Source organism: Meles meles, chromosome 1, assembly GCF_922984935.1.
Source record: "Meles meles chromosome 1, mMelMel3.1 paternal haplotype, whole genome shotgun sequence".
Lineage (NCBI taxonomy): Eukaryota > Metazoa > Chordata > Mammalia > Carnivora > Mustelidae > Meles > Meles meles.
This window is the reverse complement of record NC_060066.1, coordinates 130,057,619-130,077,916: the sequence shown is the minus strand read 5'-3', so window position 1 is coordinate 130,077,916 and position 20,298 is coordinate 130,057,619. Positions and strand designations below refer to the sequence as shown.

The 20,298-nt window shown below is 37.7% G+C and overlaps 1 protein-coding gene across 3 annotated transcripts in view; it reads right to left on the bottom strand.

Annotated features, from left to right (window-relative positions):
* The window catches only part of DPH5 (diphthamide biosynthesis 5), a 45,300-nt gene that overhangs the window by 5,881 nt on the left and 19,121 nt on the right, over positions 1–20,298 (bottom strand). For all 3 annotated transcript variants that reach the window (XM_045980976.1, XM_045980986.1, XM_045980967.1), the window contains exons 5-7: positions 9,082–9,202; positions 6,278–6,317; positions 4,108–4,211 (exon numbers count right to left, since the gene is read on the bottom strand). In XM_045980976.1, the coding sequence (XP_045836932.1) occupies positions 4,108–4,211; positions 6,278–6,317; positions 9,082–9,202 (265 nt within the window). The remainder of the gene's footprint in view (positions 1–4,107; positions 4,212–6,277; positions 6,318–9,081; positions 9,203–20,298) is intronic.

Genomic DNA, 20,298 nt, shown 5'->3' with positions numbered 1-20,298 from the left:
GAGGAAAATATATAGTGGTACAAGCCTTTCTCAAGAAACAAGAAAGGTCTCAAGTACACAGCCTAACCCTACACCTAAAGGAGCTGGAGAAAGAACAAGAAAGAAACCCTAAACCCAGCAGGAGAAGAGAAATCATAAAAATCAGAGCAGAAATCAATGAAACAGAAACCAAAAAAACAATAGAAAAAAATCAATGAAACTAGGAGCTGGTTCTTTGAAAGAATCAATAAGATTGATAAAACCCTGGCCAGACTTATCAAAAAGAAAAGAGAAAGGACCCAAATAAATAAAATCATGAATGAAAGAGGAGAGATCACAACTAACACCAAAGAAATACAGACAATTATAAGAACACACTATGAGCAACTCTATGCCAACAAATTTGACAATCTGGAAGAAATGGATGCATTCCTAGAGACATATAAACTACCACAACTGAAGCAGGAAGAAACAGAAAACCTGAACAGGCCCATACCAGTAAGGAGATTGAAACAGTCATCAAAAATCTCCAAACAAACAAAAGCCCAGGGCCAGACGGCTTCCCACGGGAATTCTACCAAACATTTAAAGAAGAACTCATTCCTATTCTCCTGAAACTGTTCCAAAAAAATAGAAATGGAAGGTAAACTTTCAAACTCATTTTATGAGGCCAGCATCACCTTGATCCCAAAACCAGACAAGGATCCCACCAAAAAAGAGAACTACAGACTAATATCCTTGATAAACACAGATGCAAAAATTCTAACCAAAATACTAGCCAATAGGATTCAATAGTACATTAAAAGAATTATTCACCACGATCAAGTGGGATTTACTCAAGGGCTGCAAGGTTGGTTCAACATCCACAAATCAATCAATGTGATAGAACACATTAATAAAAGAAAGAACAAGAACCATATGATACTCTCAATAGATGCTGAAAAAGCATTTGATAAAGTACAGCAACCCTTCCTGATCAAAACTCTTCAAAGTGTAGGGATAGAGGGCACATACCTCAATATTATCAAAGCCCATCTATGAAAAACCCATCGCAAATGTCATTCTTAATGGAGAAAAACTGAAAGCTTTTCCGTTAAGGTCAGGAACACGGTAGGGATGTCCATTATCACCACTGCTATTCAACATAGTACTAGAAGTCCTAGCCTCAGCAATTAGACAACAAAAGGAAATTAAAGGCATCCAAATCGGCAAAGAAGAAGTCAAACTATCACTCTTCGCAGATGATATGATTCTGTATGTGGAAAACCCAAAAGACTCCACTCCAAAACTGCTAGAACTTGTACAGGAATTCAGTAAAGTGTCAGGATATAAAATCAATGCACAGAAATCAGTTGCATTTCTGTACACCAACAAGACAGAAGAAAGAGAAATTAAGGAGTCAATCCCATTTACAATTGCACCCAAAACTATAAGATAAACCTAGGAATAAACCTAACCAAAGAGGTTAAGAATCTATATGCAGAAAACTATAAAGTACTCATGAAAGAAATTGAGGAAGACACAAAGAAATGGAAAAATATTCCATGCTCCTGGATTGGAAGAATAAATATTGTGAAAATGTCTATGCTACCTAAAGCAGTCTACACATTTAATGCAATCCCTATCAAAATACCATCCATTTTTTTCAAAGAAATGGAACAAATATTCCTCAAATTTATATGGAACCAGAAAAGACCTCAAATAGCCAAAGGAATATTGAAAAAGAAAGCCAAAGTTGGTGGCATCACAATTCCGGACTTCAAGCTCTATTACAAAGCTGTCATCATCAAGACAACATGGTACTGGCACAAAAACAGACACATAGATCAATGGAACAGAATAGAGAGCCCAGAAATAGACCCTCAACTCTATGGTCAGCTAATCTTCGACAAAGCAGGAAAGAATGTCCAATGGAATAAAGACAGCCTCTTCAATAAATGGTGCTGGGAAAACTGGACAGCCACATGCAGAAAAATGAAATTGGACCACTTCCTTACACCACACACGAAAATAGACTCAAAATGGATGAAGGACCTCAATGTGAGAAAGGAATCCATCAAAATCCTTGAGGAGAACACAGGCAGCAACCTCTTCGACCTCAGCCGCAGCAACATCTTCTTAGGAACATCGCCAAAGGCAAGGGAAGCAAGGGCAAAAATGAACTATTGGGATTTCATAAAGATCAAAAGCTTTTGCACAGCAAAGGAAACAGTTAACAAAACCAAAGACAACTGACAGAATGGGAGAAGATATTTGCAAATGACATATCAGATAAAGGGCTAGTGTCCAAAATCTATAAGGAACTTAGCAAACTCAACACCCAAAGAACAAACAATCCAATCAAGAAATGGGCAGAGGACATAAACAGACATTTCTGCAAAGAAGACATCCAGATGGCCAACAGACACATGAAAAAGTGCTCCACGTTACTCGGCATCAGGGAAATACAAATCAAAACCACAATGAGAATTCACCTCACACCAGTCAGAATGGCTAAAATTAACAAGTCAGGAAATGACAGATGCTGGCGAGCATGTGGAGAAAGGGGAACCCTCCTACACTGTTGGTGGGAATGCAGGCTGGTGCAACCACTCTGGAAAACAGCATGGAGGTTCCTCAAAATGTTGAAAGTAGAACTACCCTATGACCCAGCAATTGCACTACTGGGTATTTACCCTAAAGATACAAACGTAGTGATCCGAAGGGTCACGTGCACCCGAATGTTTATAGCAGCAATGTGTACAATAGCCAAACTATGGAAAGAACCTAGATGTCCATCAACAGATGAATGGATAAAGAAGAGGTGGTATATATACACAATGGAATACTATGCAGCCATCAAAAGAAATGAAATCCTGCCATTTGCGACAACGTGGATGGAACTAGAGGGTATCATGCTTACTGAAATAAGTCAATCGGAGAAAGGCAACTATCATATGATCTCCCTGATATGAGGATGTGGAGATGCAACATGGGGGGTTAGGGGGATAGGAGAAGAATAAATGAAACAAGATGGGATTGGGAGGGAGACAAACCATAAGTGACTCTTAATCTCACAAAACAAATTGGGGGTTGCTGGGGGGAGGTGTGCTATGGTGAGTGCTATGAAGTGTGTAAACCTGGTGATTCACAGACCTGTCCCTGTGGGGATAAAAATATACTATATGTTTATAAAAAAATAAGAAATAAATTTAAAAAAAAAAAAGAGAGAGACAGGTACTCAAAAGCAGTCAGCACCTTAAAACAGCATGTAATGACGGTCTCATTAAAGAGCCTCTCAGTGAAGATGTACTGATGACCACCACTTCATTATACACCACATGCAGTCCGGTATGGGAAAGAGACGTAGCATCTCCATCTTCCGTGCATGCATGCAGTCTCCTGTGATAATTAAGGAGTGTAATGGTCCTCCCAAGTCCACAGTACACATGTGCGACAAAGTGTTAAGAATGTAAGGATAAATTCTCTTCTTTTTATCCTGAAGAAAACTATCCCTGGGCTCAGTGTTTTTAAAGAGAAAAAGCAGAATAAGTATATTTTTTTGCAGGAAAGATCTCACCATACATAGATGTAAGCTAAAAAGGGAGTTCTGCATTTTACCTAAATATTTGTATATTGACGTATTTACATAAAATCTGATTTAGAATTAATTTGTGAAAAATCCTCACTTTCTGGAATGGTAGTAATTTCCTAGGATGAATTCCATTATTTTTCCTTCAGTACACCTTTCAGCCTGTGAAATACAAGTCAGAATTGATTTTAAAAATGACAAGAAAGGCGCACCTGGGTCCTGGGTGGCTCAGTAGGTTAAGCCTCTGCCTTCGGCTCAGGTCATGATCTCAGGGTCCTGGGATCAAGTCCCGCATCAGGCTCTCTGCTTGGCAGCGAGCCTACTTCCCCCCCTCCTCCCCGCCTCTCTGCCTACCTGTGATCTCTCTCTCTCTCAAATAAATAGATAAATATTTAAAAAAAAAAAAAAGACAAAAAAAGTACAGTGCAAACACACTGACCCTTGCTTCAGTGATGGTAGCAGAGGGGTAGCGGTGAGTGTGTATGTGAAGTTATATCATGTACATATCTCAGTGCAGCAGTAGAGGAATAAAAGAACCCTTTTAGGGTCTTGAGTACCTGGTTCTTCTCCTCGTATTCGCTGATTCTGAACAATCTCCAAGAGTTGCTGGGCTGCTTGGTTTACGCTCATATACCGAGGAGGTTCATAGATCTTCCTTCCTCTGTAAGTATAAAACTAGATGCCACTGTTCTTATCCATGAAATCACATAATGCAATTATCCCCCAGGTAGAGTCAAGTACCACAGTCCATATTCTGTTTAAAGCATTCACACATTACTCACTTTAAGCATACTAAAGCATGAATACTGTAATTTTTTAAGTTTAAGCTTTTTTATTGTTCTACTTCTACTGTCCTCTGATCTCACTGAAATGTTGGCAGAAATAAAAGTCCAACAACTTAATGACAAATGTTCAAATCAAAGTTACTTTTATTTAAAGTGATACCCTAGGCAAAGATAGTTTAAGTGGCATTTTGTTCTAGATCCTTGCTTAATCAGGTTCTATGGTGTTCACTTTTATTAACATGTTTAAACCACATATTCCTCTTTTCACTTCTTCCTCTAAGAAAAGTTAACTAAAGTGATAAATATCTGAAAATCTTGGGGGGTTGGATGTGTTTATTTCTGATGGCTTGAAGCCTACCACATTTGTCCAATAAGCGTAATAAAAATACTGCTTTTGTAAGCTTACAAACAGTTCATATACTTTACTGACTCTTAAAACAATTCTCTAAGTCAGCATTGTTGAAGAGAAATATAATGCAAACCACAAACATAATTTTAAATTTTCTAGTAGTCATATTTAAAAAAGTGAAAAAAGGCAAAATTAACTTTAATATTATTTTACCCAATATATCCAAAATATTATTTATTTCAACATTTACTCCTATAAAAATAATTTTTTTCCTATAAGAATTATTAAAGAGTTTGTTTCTGTACTAAGTTTTTGAAATTTGCTATTTCATACTGATAGCACATAATTCAAGTATTAAATTTTTTTTCATTAGAAATACCTAATCTGGGCACCTGGGTGGCTCAGTGGGTTAAGCCTCTGCCTTCGGCTCAGGTCATGATCTCAGGGTCCTGGGATCAAGCCCCGCATCTCCCTGCCTGCTTCCTCCTCTCTCTCTCTGCCTACTTGTAATTCCGCTCTGTCAAATAAATAAAATCTTAAAAAAAAAAAACAAAACCTAATCTGCATACAAATTTCATAAAATTCATGGTTATAAAAGTAGATTTACATATTGAAGTTATTCTAAATATACTTTTCCAGTAACTACGTTGAATATTATTTTTATTAATTAAAATTAAATTACAGGGACACCTGAGTGACCTAGTCAGTTAAAACAACTGCCTTCAGCTCAGGTCATGATCCCAGGGTCCTGGAATTGAGTTCTGCATCGGGCTCCCTGCTCAGTGGGGAGCTTGCTTCTCCCTCTGCCTGCTACTCCCCCTGCTCGTGCTCTCTCCTTCTGACAAATAAATAAATAAAATCTTTAAAAAAAAAAGTAAGTTAAATTATAAATTCAGTTCCTCAGTTACATTAGCCATATTTCAAGTGCTCATCAGTCAATGTGGGTAGTAGCTACTGTATTATTGCACATTGCCCCTAAAGTCAAAAAAAGGATTATAATTCTCATTATATACATATAAGAAAAATATGCTTGGAAACCAAAGTAACTTGCCTAAGGGCACATAACCAGAGAGACTCAGAACTCAAATCTATGTCTCTGACTTCCCATTCATTAATTCATTCCATAAATATGAGTGCCTATTAGGTGCCAACCACCATTCTCAGTACTGAATCTGTGAGGTCTACTGCTGTTTCTACCCTATCACACTGCTTTCTCATTTCATAAGATTAAGTATTTAATTTTTAACTGTTAATGAAAGTTAACAGTTTTTTTTTTTAAGATTTTATTTATTTATTTGTCAGAGAGAGAGAGAGAGTGTACAATCAGAGGGAGCGGCAGGCAGAGGGGGAAGCACGCTCTCCACTCAGGCAAGCAGCCCAATGTGGACTCAATCCCAGGACTCTGGGATGCTGACCTCAGCTGAAGGCAGATGCTTTAACTGACTGAGCCAAAGGCAAACACTTAACCAACTAAGCCATCCAGGTATTCTGAAAGCTGATTTTCAACAATCTTTAGAACTCCTGTTGTTGAAGTAAAATTTATTGTCCAAGGAATTAAATACAGATGTAAATATTCTCAGAATAAGAACTTACTTGATTAGATTTTCCAAAGATTGCTCCTTTACTTTGATATCTGTAGGAAGTGAAAAACAGTTCTCTTTTAATTAACTATCCAAAACCCTCTGTGTAAACTTCAGTTAAGTCACCCAAATTTTTGGGAAACATTCTTCTCAAGTCTCCCAAATGCTCATTTGAGAGCTTATAACAATCTTCCCTCCCACTGGTATCTAGCCACTTTTTTATGGAAAAAGTGAAGAGAAGAATGGAAGCTTGTGGTGTGTAAAGATCATTAGTTAGAAAACAAACATGAGGTTGGCCCTCAGACCATCCTGAAAGGACCCAATTTCCTGCTGGAAAGGAGACACAGGAAAGAGTTAGATAAATATTGGCATATGCACTACCTAACAGCTAATCAAAATCACTGTGTTCATTTCTACTAGCTGGTAACCACAGAGATTCAACTAAGAAGTCTTGTTATGTTCCTATTCTTTACCTGTTTTTCAGGCATAGGATGTAAGCTTTAATATATGTAACATAATAGAAGAAAATTCTCACCACATTTTGAAAAGAAACCGTTGCTTTCCTGTGAACAGGTAAGACAGGACTAATAACTTATAAATAAACACTTTAATATCATTCATACCTTTCAGCAGGGCTTTCCTAAACACTGACTGTCAGGGACAGGGCCACAACAGGGGCCAGAACACACATTATCTCTGCTCCCCTAAAGCTTGAAATGCAAGTATCACAAATATTTGATTCTTTACACTTATTAATCATTGATGCTCAGCTGAACAATCTGGTAGAAGGTAAAGAAGCACAAGCACTCTACATCCTCACAGGAACTCAGTATACAACAGCAAGAGCAACAGCTGCTTCCTGTTCTACATGCTAAAAACAAATGGTTCAGCCAAAGTTTGCTTTTGCAAAAATAAATACGGTGCAACTGAAGGGTCTCTTTGATAGACTTCTATAGCTTTCCTAAGTGACTATCAAAATTGTTCTTATAAAGGAGACTAAAAGAGATTCCTAGGAAAATATAGCAGAGGTTAATCCCTTATAAGTATCTGTAAATGTTCTTGGAACCAGCAGTCAATGTACTTTTTCAGGTTCAAAATGTCATTAATTATTTAATACTTCCACTTGTCTAGCACATAGAAGAAAAAAATGCATACTGGTTACTGAAAATGGCCTACAGTACAATTAACAGCGTATGTCAACCTTAGACTTCCTTTACATGGTATCTGTTTTGATTTTTTAAAATTTAACACATTTATTAGTTTATTCATCTTGAGGTTCTGAAATGTTGTGATAGTAAAGTTTTTAGTTTAATATTTTAACTTTTTAAGTAACATGTTCTATGGAACCTGGTTTTAAAAATGGAGCGTGTTGGGGAGAATTTTTATAGGCAAATGCTTTTTGATCGAACACCATTTAAAGACTGCATTATTGAATATTTAATCTTAAGCCAGACTAGTCTTAATATTTTTCCCTTGTCTTCACACAGGCTACAATTATTCCTTTCTACTTCTATGTGCTGGAAGGTAAGCATCTCCTATTCCTCTTAGAAGCACCCAGAATAATGCAAAATACCCAGCAGATACTCTATAAAGGTCCTCAATAAATTTATTCATGTGGCTCTACTACCACCCACCCACAAGCCCATCTTAAGCTACCCCTTAAGTAGCATACATCTTAACTCCTTCATAAAACCTATGTTAACCTCCCCTCAAAAGCTCTTTGTTCTCTGAAATACCTATATAGTTATTACTATATTTTGTTAATATCTAACTATATCATATATATCTTGTCTTTCCAAGTACATTTAAATTCTCTGTAGTTTCCTAACATGGTATATTCTCACTAAACTCTACAGGGTCTGGACCATAATAGGCATCCAATAATATATACTAATTTAAATGATGAGAATTCCAGATGATTAAATGATGAGATCTATGGTTTGAGGATCTGGAATCATGGTATCTTATACTTCACACCTTGTTCCTGCTTTTGTTCATGGAGCAAGGAAGATATATTGTTTAACCTTGTTTGCCTTTTCCCAGGAAAGCCGAGAAAAGGGGCAGCTCTTAGAGAATTCAAGAGCCAAAGTTCTGGTTTGTTCTTCCTGCCTGTCCATATAACAGAACTTAATTGTTCTTTAAACTTTCATGGACTTAGCAACAAGATTTCACAACCCTGAGGGCAGGACCCATGTCTACTACTTCCTTAGTATTCCAAAAAAAAACCTAACTCTCCAAAGGACATAAAGTACAGCAAGATACAGTAAACAACTATGAATGACAGGCTACCTCAATTCTACCAATTCTGCCACCAAAAAAACGGGGTAACACAGTGGGAAAACAATTTAATATCTCTGGGCCTCAATTTCATCTATAAAATGAGCTTCAGTAAGATCATCTCCAGAGTCTCTTTTACATCTGTAATTCTGATAGCATCAATACTACAGTATTCAAAGAACATCTCTAGGAAGATACAGGATGGCACTTGGTAAGAATAAATGTTTACTATAGGTCTGTTGAACTGCAGTAAACTGACAACAGGGTCCTGATGGATAAATGGGTAAGATATACAATGCTAGAGAGGGTCCATTAGGACATTAGAGGAGAAGAGCATGAACTATGGTACACATGCATGCAGGAATAGCCATGCGGTGTCTGGAGCAGAAAATGGATTATCTCCCAGAGAGTATGGGAAAGTGTGTAGTGTGCACAGTGGCTAGGCTGGGTCCTTTCTTAGCTCTAGCTAGTCAACGGCAGAACAAAATGAGAATATGACAACTCCATATTGTGACTTTAAGGGAACTCCCAAACCCTTACCTAGTAAGCATAATGTGTGCATGCCATTTTGTCTGTTCCTCTTTACTTTGTCAAAGAAGCTTTCTGGTCTCCAAGTATCTGTCCAAAAAACAATAGAAACCGTCTCTCCAAACTTATACAACTAGAAAAGATAAAAACATGAATTAATGATGGAACAATTCACTACTATTTCAAAGATAACCACCAAAACAAAAAGTGAGAACCAGACTTGAGATGGGCTGGGGATCAAATCTGTCACAAAAGTAATAAAATGTTCTCTTCTGTCTCTGGCAGGTGGTGTCTGTCTCTCTGGTGCCATTCCAGTAGTGCTTCCAGTGTTTTTCCATTCAGTATAGCAATTTTGTAACCAGTTTATGATTCAGCTATGTAGCTGCTAAAAATATTGACACAGAGGAACACAGAAGGAAACAAACAAACAAACAAAGACTTCTGAGCAGCCAGAGCTGGGTTCACTTCTGAGGTGATTATTACTATTGATTATTATGCTCACTTTACAGATGAGATCACCAAGGCTCAGAAAGATCCAGCTGATTTGTCTAGGGTCACACAGCTAGGGAATAATGAAAAAGACTCAAACCCAGGACTAAGAAGTTCTCCTTTCCACCTTGCCAGCTCAGTAAAATTCACACATTGGATACTCACTGCAGCTAGTTCTCAAAATCTACCCCCTTACTTTACCCACTATTTGTTTCCTCCATAGAAAGTGCAATGAAAAGGGCCTTTGCCCAAACCTCCTCCTTTCCCAAGTGGCCCACCCACCCCACTTAATCATCCCACGACCAACAGGCTTGTTGGTTCCAGCTGGCTTCCAGTCTAGCTGCACAATTCACTTAAGTGAGTACAACTCCAAATCTTATGCTAAGAAAATTCAGTCTTGCATCCTGGTTCTACAACTTGTTAGCTGTGTGACATGGCTCTAAGTCTTGATCTACAAAACAGGAATAGTAAAAACACACTGTCTTTCCTACGCCTGAGGTTGTGAACACGTAAAAAGTTATTCAGAAGTAATATGCCACTGAAGCTGTTACATAAAGGTTTAATTATCCAATTTAAACAGTGAGTGAAAGAATTTATAACTGAGCTGGAAAGCACTAGACATGGGAAATCAAATCTAGTCCTCTGCCACAAACTGTGATTGGAATAGCTGTGTGACTGCAGGACATCACTGAACTTTTCTAAGTCTGAGGAAGGGATTATTATCCTAAGGCTTCTCAAATCATTTTAAGAAGCTGTTGTAAGAGGTAAGGGGAAGGCAGAAAGAAAGGAAACAGAAAAGTTGGGGCATTCAGGGATCTCCATTTTCCATCCCTAGAAAAGCTCAACTTTTTTCATTTTTTGTACACTGAGGTCCTATAAACTATAACCAATACTCTTAATGGTGACTTTGAGTTCCCAAGAGAAAGCTCATCATGTCCCTTACATAGCCACAACTTCCAACTAACCTACCAATGAGCTTTATTCCAAAGTCCACTTGAAAACTGTCTAAAAAGTCTATGGAATCCATGCCATCCAGTGGCAGTCGAATTCTCAGACCAATGTGGAAAGACCCATGTAACTGCAAGAATGCCAAGTCTTGAATCTTCTTGCCACATATAATGTTTCTCTGTGAAAAATGCATCCAACTGATGAGTCCACCCAAGCTACAAGGACTAGACCTAGTCTTACTGGAGGGTTCTGCTATTATTACTGTTCTACAAGAGGCAAATTTATCTAAAAATATTTATTATAGATCATCCACTATGTGCCAGGCATTATGCTATGCATAGGTATAAAAGTGAGAAGCAAATCAAAGCTCTGGCCTTCGTGGAGAATGTAGTCTTGCTTATTCCTCACAGAGCAGGCAAAAGCCTGGAGTCATGGCTCTGGTTCTTACCAGCCAGGTGATCATTGACAAGGAACCTGAATGACTTCCAAGAGACACTCCCCTGTGAAATGTGTGTAACTATAAACCTATTAATGTGCTTTTTAAAAAAGGATTAAATGACAAGAAGTGTGTAGAGTACCTAATACATTGCACACAGTAAAAACAATAAATGTTAGGGATTTGATGATATAATAACCATGATGTTCATAATGATGATATGAAAATTTTCTAAAATGTTGTGTCTTGCCATAATACAACTGCTTTCCTTACTGGAGTGAGCTCAAAAATATTACCAAATATTTGAAATAACATAGTTGTTGTTGATGTTTATTGTTGTTGTATGATTTGATTCTGACAAGTTCAACTGTTTACATTCTAAAAAGGATTTTTGGCATCTCTGATTAGATTTTGAAATATTATTATTACTCTGGAAGAAAGAAAACTACTGAGGTTAAAGAAAATATTATATGCAACCATACATAAACCTTTTAAATAGATCTCTAATATTTTAAATGCCATAGAAATATACTCATAAAGGCAAATTCTTCATTCAGAGAGAAAGGGATAGATGATTTAAGAGAGATTGGGATGCTAGTCACATATAAACACTAGCTGCAGCATGCAGTGGAAAAGCTGCTTGGAATTGTCTAATTTGGGGATTAAAGAAAGCCTCACATAAGCACTGCATTCTAGGACCCTGATTTATAGACTGTAACCATTCTCATAGCTGTGCTGCAAACTTCTTCAATGAATTCTGAAACATTATGCAAACGGTTTCACCATTTACGATGTCAGTCCCTCAAAGAACAGAAAGATCAGTCCTTTGCGTTTCACAATCCAAGGACTTACCAGTAAACCATAAAAGAAACTGAAGTAAAATCATACAGTGACGAGAATGAGGCTGCAGAAGTCTTGGCACTGTCTCATAAATATCAGCCTTTGTGCTATGATCATTTTCCCCCAAACCATTACTGATGCAGATCTAAATTTAGAGACCACAAAAAGAGCCGTTTCTTAAGAACGGTAGATAAACACGGGGTCTTTTTTGGTTTTAATCTGAAGTTATAAAGAAAGCAGTTTATCTAACTTGATATTGGATTATGTTTTCATCTATTGAAGATAAAAACTCAAAATGACCTATTTAATTACAGATAAGGCAATCGCTAAAGTGAGAAGATGCACAAGACAAATACTAGGTAGTAAATAATAATTATAAAAAATGAGATATAGACTGTATTAAAAGAGTTGAGCATTACTCCCACTTGGAAAGCACCTGAAGATGACTTCTAAAGACTGGATATAAGCTCGAACTTAAGGGTGAATAAGATGGGGGAAGTTAATCACGGGGAAAGAGCAAGATGGTATGGACAACCTACCAGAGGTGGGAACCCTTAGGCAATATTTAGCATGGCATTGAGCAATTATCTAGAAATACCCATTGCCTGACTTGCTTTTAGCAAGTATCTAATTCCTGACAGCTTACCATGTGACAATTCCTGTCAATTCCAGCTTTATAACTTACTAGAACTGACTTCATTTCTTTTACCACTACTTTATAGCTTGAGTCCTCATTGCCACTTGTCTGAACCTTAATAATCTTCTAATTTATCTCACTGCCACCAATACTTCCTTTCAAAAGCATAGAAGTTTTATAAAATTCATTTTATAATTAGGTGTTAATGCTTTTGTCATTTATATTCAAATAAAAAATAATTTACAATTTTTAAGTTAAAAAACATCTTGAGGCACCTGGGTGGCTCAGTTGGTTAAGCATCCAACTCATGGTTTTGGCTCAGGTCATGATCTCAGGGTCCTGGGATTAAGCCTTGCTTCAGACTCTGTGCTCAGTGGGAAGTCTGCTTGAGGATTCTCTCCCTGTTCCTCTGCTCCTCCCCACCACTTGTGCATTCTCTAATATAAAATAAATCTTAAAAAAAAAAAAATCTTCTGGGGCACCTGGGTGGCTCAGTGGGTTAAGCCTCTACCTTTAGCTCAGGTCATGATCCCAGGGTCCTGGGATCGAGCCCTGCATCGGGCTCTCTGCTCAGCAGGGAGCCTGCTTCCCCCCCACCTCTCTGCCTGCCTCTCTGCCAACTTGTGATCTCTGTCAAATAAATAAATAAAATCTTTAAAAAAAAATCTTTTTTGTACAGGAAAGTTAGAAAATTTAGCTTGCTAATAAGAACTCTGTGAAGCCTTACATGTTACCTTTTACATATAAACATAAATCCTAAATCAGATCAGTTAAATCTGTGAAGTAAAGGAAAGCTGACCCAGCAGAGTTGTCAAAAAACGTACCACAAAACCACATGTTCAAGAGTTACTGGTTTCCTATACAAAATATTGGTCTTGGAGTTGGTTTTTTTTTTTTTTTTTTTTTAATTTACACATGCATTTTTTTTTTTAACGATTTTATTTATTCAGTTGACAGACAGAGATCACAAGTAGGCAGAGAGGCAGGCAGAGGAGAGGAAGGGAAGCAGGATCCCTGCCAAGCAGAGAGCCCGACACAGGGCCCGATCCCAGGACGCCAGGATCATGACCTGAGCCAAAGGCAGAGGCTTTTAACCCACTGAGCCACCCAGGTGCCCCTGCACATGCATTTTTCTTTTCTTTTCTTTTTTTTTAAAGGTTTTATTTATTTATTTGACAGACAGAGATCACAAGTAGGCAGAGAGGCAGGCAGAGAGAGAGGAGGAAGCAGGCTCCCCACTGAGCAGAGAGCTTGATGCGGGGCTCGATCCCAGGACCCTGGGATCATGACCTGAGCTGAAAGCAGAGGCTTAACCCACTGAGCCACCCAGGCGCCCCCACATGCATTTTTCTTAACACTGATGTAACAATGATTTTACTGACACTAAGAAAGATTATGCACATGTCCACATACTATGCACATAGATAAAGCTGAAGATAAAAGAGCCACAAAATTTATATTATCACATATGAGAGAATTCACACATGAATTAAATGAAAGAATTTTCATTTAAAGCACGTAATTCTAAAGATGAATCAACTTGGGGTGGGGTGGGTGCAATGGAAGATATGAAGACGAGTAAACCAAGAAGTGTATAGTATGCCCGGCACATTAACACAGAAAGTAACTGAATACTGTGCACAGGAGAAGAATTGCGGGAGTACAAGAATGGTACAATCACACCTGCGATTTAAAAAGAAAACTATTGGGGCACCTGAGTGGCTCAGCGGGTTAAAGCCTCTGCCTTCGGCTCAGGTCATGATCCCGGGGTCCTGGGATGGAGTCCCACGTCAGGCTCTCTGCTCAGTGGGGAGCCCACTTCCTCCTCTCTCCCTACTTGTGATCTATGTCAAATAAATAAATAAGATCTTTAAAAAAAAAATAAATAAAAAGAAAACTATTAAGTAGAAGAGAATGAGGGTAATGATAGTTGAGGGGCTTCTAGTGGCTCCGTTGGTTAAGCGTCTGACCTCAGCTCGGGTCATGATCTCAGGATCCTGGGATCGGGCCCTGCTCAGCAGCCAGCCAGCTTCTCCCTCTCCCTACGTCCCTCCCCCACACACACACTCTCTCAAATGAATAAAATTTAAAAAACAAAAAACAAAACAAAATGGAAATGGAAAGAAAAAATAGTTTTAATATGCTCATGATTCAGCAGGTGGTCAAAATATTTCCGAGATGACTAAAAGAACAGGGAGCTTACTTAGATGAGTTCTTCTAAGGTTATTTACCAATGTAGAGCGTATATCTCCTCATTACCTAGTTTAATGTTCTCTGGACTAGGTTAGGCTTTATCATTTCTACATCAGTTCCTGGACAATGAAATCAAGTCAATGCTTTTGAAAACTACCAGCAAGAACTACTACAAGGCCAAAACAATGCTGTTTATTACAGTGAGTGTTGTATTATGAAAAAAAGGAAGGAAATGAGTTGTTACTTTTTAAAAGTAATATACATTTTTTCCAAAGTAGAAATGTATTATATAAACAGAGGAACATATGGCAATAATTAAGGTCACTCACGCAACAGAGAAAGTGGAAGCATTTCATAAGGAGAAAATTATACAACCTTTCCCTGAAGTCAGCTGCAACTGATAATGCAGTTTTTATGCAGAAATCATTGCTACCTGGTTTCACTGAACTGTATCATTTATTTATTCTTTAAAACGTCTCAAACACAATTTTAGTGACCACATTTTAGTCTCCACATTTTTAGTCACATTTTATAAAAAGAATCTGTTTATCACACAAATGATAACAAGAAATGATAAATACTATACAATGAAAATATGCTAGAATTTGTCATTTCTGCTTTATTCGGCTTGTCACCTTTAGGCCAATGTATACCGCTAAGAGTTGAAGACTAAAAAAATAACACACCAAACTAAGAACTAACTTGGTTACTTCCAGGTAGTAGGATTATAGATGCTTGCATGTTCGTCTTTATACTTACTACATTTTCCCAATTTTCTATGAGTATATATGACACTTACTATCAAGGAAAACAGAGTTACTTTTTATTTTTTATTTTTTTTTAAGATTTTATTTATTTATTTGACAGAGAGAGAGATCACAAGTAGGCAGAGAGGCAGGCAGAGAGAGAGGAGGAAGCAGGCTCCTTGCGGAGCAGAGAGCCGAATGCGGGGCTCGATCCCAGGACCCTGAGATCATGACCTGAGCCGAAGGCAGCGGCTTAATCCACTGAGCCACCCAGGCGCCCCCAGAGTTACTTTTTAAAACAATTCTTCTAAAGAAGAAATAATGATAAATGAAAGCAATTCTGATTCTGCATGATTAGGGTGCTAAATGCTTAACATGAAGAATCTGAGAAAAGAACTTTGTTCTTGCCTTTTGTATACTGACAAAAAACCCCAATTTTTCATTATTGGGAATGCCTAAATACAACCAACTTGCCTGGCTCTTCACAAATAGATGGATTTTTTTTTGACTAGAGAAATCCTCAAAATACAAACTACACAAGGGTTAGAAATATCTGTTATTTAGGAATTTCAAAGAACATGATTTTAAATTACATATGTTTAAAACTAATATTTAAATTGTAAAAAATCCAAAGATATACTTAATGAAAATTTGAGTATCTAATGTATCTTGGTTAAGGTAACTTTTGCTTCAAGTTAGAAAACAGGCCAGCTTTTGGTTTCTAAATCTAGAGGACATTAAAGTTTATGCAGTTTAGTATTCTTCATACTTTTTAGTGCCAAATCTTTTTTCCAAATAATTTTTTTTTTTTTAAGATTTTATTTATTTGACAGAGAGAAACAGCAAGAGAGGGAACACAAGCAGGAGGAGTTGGAGAGGGAGAAGCAGGCTTCCTGCCAAGCTGGAAGACAGATGTGGGGCTTGATCCCAGCACCCTGGGATCATGACCCGAGCCAAAGGCACCGCTTAAGGACTGAGCCACCCAGGTGCCCCTCCAAATAAATTCTTAAACATCAACAGGGGTAAAGATAAAGATTGGGCTCCTGGGGATTTATTTTTTGCTATTTGGTCACAAGTACTTCATTTTCTGCAGAACTGCTGAAGCATCTTCATAGATAGTGGTACACTATGAAAACCACTGATCTTGTCTGGCATTCCTCCCCAGCCCCATCTCACTATCTTACAATTAGGAAACCTGACTATCCAGATGCAGAAAAGTTAGAAGACTCCTTAGTTACTGCTTGAGCAAAAGCAAGACCCTATTTTTCTTTTTTTTTGGCCTGAGCAAAACCAAGACCTTTTAATTTGCAGTTAAACTCTAAGCCTTTCCCGTTATTACTTTTCCTTTGCCATTTCTATCCAACATAGTCAGTTTTTATCCAACATATATATTTGCAATCTTGCGTTAACTAATCTCTAGGGAGCCAAGGGTCTGTGGTACATACGTATGTATTCCCTAGGGGTGTGTGTGTGTGTGTGTGTGTGTGTGTGTGTGTGTGTTTGTGTGTGTGTTTCTGTAATACTTTGAAGATTCCCCAAAGTGCCTCCATGACTCTCTTCTTTTTTTTTTTTAAGATTTTATTTATTTATTTGACAGAGAGAGATCACAAGCAGACAGAGAGGCAGGCAGAGAGAGAGATAGGGAAGCAGGCTCGCTGCCGAGCAGAGAGCCCAATGCGGGACTCGATCCCAGGACCCCGAGATCATGACCTGAGCCGAAGGCAGCGGCTTAACCCACTGAGCCACCCAGGCGCCCCCATGACTCTCTTCTTTAACTGAACATTTCTCTCTATTGGGAATGTATTTTCCTTATTGTTCATCTAGCAAATCTCTTGTAATTCATTTTTTAAACCACTTTATTGATGTAATTTACATACCTCAACATTCACCCATTTTAAGTGCACATCCAATGATTTTTAGTACATTTACCAAATGGTACAACCACTACCACACGTAGTTTTAGAAAATTTTTATCACTCCAATCATAACCCTTATGTCCAATTAATAAGTAATATCTGTTCTCACCTCCAGCCCCAGCCAACGACTAATTACTGTCTTCATAAATTGCCTTTCTCTGGACATTTCATATAAACAAAGTCCTACAACATATGGTCTCCTGTGTCATGCTTCTTTCACTTAACATACATGTACTTAATATCTGTGATAGGACTACTAATTCTTCATAAGACAAAAGGAGAGACTTCAGTGTCTGGAAGTAAATTAAACCTAATCATACCTTTCTACACGATCAATTCAGTGAGAATAAAGTTCAAATGCTTGACATTGGATTAGAGAGCCTATCTACCTATCCATCTGACCTCAGATTGCTTTTTTCCTGCCTATTAGCCTCTAACAAGCCTTTCTTTGGTTCCTTGGAGGAGCCAAGGTCATTTCCATCTTTAGAGTCTTTGCATAAACCACTCCCTGTGACTAGAATATGCTAGTTTTTTCTTGATTCTTATCTAATCTCATATAACACCACCTTAGTGAGACCTCCCTTGACCACCCAACTACAACAGTAAAGCCAACTCTCTAATATCTGTCAGTGTATGTGAATTTCTTACACTTCCCACTACCTGACATTTATCTGTTGCTGCTGTTACTGCCTTTCCTTCCTACTAGAATATAAGCTCTTTGAGAGCAGGGACCTTCTTGGACAGGTTTATCAGTTTATCCAAAGGCACTCAATAGGAAAACAATAAGTAGGCAAACAATATTGTTGAATACATGGATCACTATTCCTCTTAATGATGTCTAACTTGGCAGTCACTAATATACATTCCATTTAACAAGGAAAATTTTCACAGGAATATGGGGTTTGCAATAAAAAATTCTATTTTACGGCATGCCTATAACAATGCGTATCAATTGGTTCTGTGTGTTTAGAAGTGTTAGTCTATGCAACTACTTACCTTCATTAATACTGATTATAAGGAGTCTTTTGCTAGTTTAATAAACTATAAAATGAATGAAAAATACTCAACGGTAAATTCTGAGCTCTCTATCTGCTTTAGAAAACAACAATAAGATAATTCAGAAGGGCTAACAAATTGATAAATTTAATTCAGAAAGGCTAACAAATTGGTAAGTTTAAAAAAAAAGCCGTGCCAATTTCCAGGTTAGGAATTTCAAACTACTACTCTTTAACCTAATATAAAAATATTACAAGGTGCCTGGATGCCTCAGTCGGTGAATCGTCTGCCTTCAGTTGAAGTCACGATCTCAGAGTTCTGGAATTGAGCCTCCCCTGCTCAGTGGGGAGTCTGCTTCTCCTCTCTGCACGCCCTCACCCCTGCTCATGCTCACTCTCTCTCCGTCTCAAATAAATAAATAAAATCTTTAAAAAAATGTTGCAAAAGCATGTACTGTTTAGGTCTGTCACAGCACCCAAAATAGCACTTCTGTTCAATAACTTGATGGCTGTTTTCCCAGTAACTCATGGGAAAGTGTTCACAGAGATGACAGAATGTCTTTCGAAATGAGAAAGAGAACACGGCAAGGTAATATATTCTACATTTAGCAAGTGTATTTCTGGGAACTACAGTCTACTTTTTCCAGTTCTGCCATGCTAAAAAAAAGTACAGTTATTTAACTTTCTAAGAAATTTTTTTATCTGTCTAGGTTGGTGGTTCTCAAAGTGGGTACCTATACTAGCAGCTTCAGCATCACCCGAGAATTTGCTAGCAATGCAAATTCTCAAGCTACCACCCTAGATCTACTATATCTGAAATATGAGGGGAAGGCCAGTCATCTCTTTTATAAACTCTCTAAGCAATTCTGATGAATACTAAAATCTGAGAACCACTGATATAGGTTATTGTTTTTCCCATGAATGCTGATCCAAACACTGAAGAGAAAAAGAGCAGCCGTTATAAGGAAGGGGACTTTGCCAAAGTTTATGTATTATGCCGGGTATCCATACATTTGTTTTAAAAATTTAAAAGTGCCATGAATATGACGACTGTATTTTTAATGCCTTTTATCTTAGAAGACTGTATAAATGGTATCAATAATCACCTCTTTCTCCTGGAATATAAATAACTTGGGTGGTACAAAAAATATACTTTCATAGCGATTTCATCAAATACATAAGACAGAACCTAAAAAGGTACTTCCTGTTTTTCACATAAGTAGTAAGTCATTTTCATACCCAGATTAGAGAACAGAACCCAGAGAAACAATGCTTTGTGGCTGCCTAGAAAAATCCTATATGAGACTAACAGAAAGCTAATTTTTTTGAAGGTTTTATTTATTAATTTGACAGAGAGAGAGAATCACAAATAGGCAGAGCAGCAGGCAGGGGTGGGGTGGGGAGGAGGAGCAGGCTCCCTGCTGAGCAGAGAGCCTGATGCGGGGCTCGATCCCAGGACCCTGAGATCATGATCTGAGCCTAAGGCAGAGGCTTAACCCACGGAGCCACCCAGACGCCCAGAAAGCTAAATTTAAAAAAAAAAAAAACAAAAAAAAAAACTATGTTCCATGTGGATAGGATCTTAAGGGCTTATATGGAGACTGCCAATTCTCACAGTATACTTCCTCTAAATACCTTCATCTATTTTAAACATGAAAACAATAATAATGCACCCCTCTACCAGTCTAGAGAATCAGGACAGGTTCACCCTAGTTTAGTTCTTGTCAGTCTGAATGATAGATATACACATGATGAAGACAAGGATCTTTTAAAAAATGTTATGCTTAAAAAGAAGCAAATGCCTCTAAATTATAAGTTATGATAATTTAGACCAAAATATGATGGAAACTGGCTAGGTTAACTTTCTCTACCAGAAATAAAAATAAAACCAATATGAAAAAATATATATACCCCATTAGCTTAGGGATTATTATATACCTTTGTCTATCACAAGATTAATTCATTCCTTTTTTTCCTTTTTCATAGCAACCATCAGTTCTTTAAAAGTACACTGTCTACAAAAAAGAAT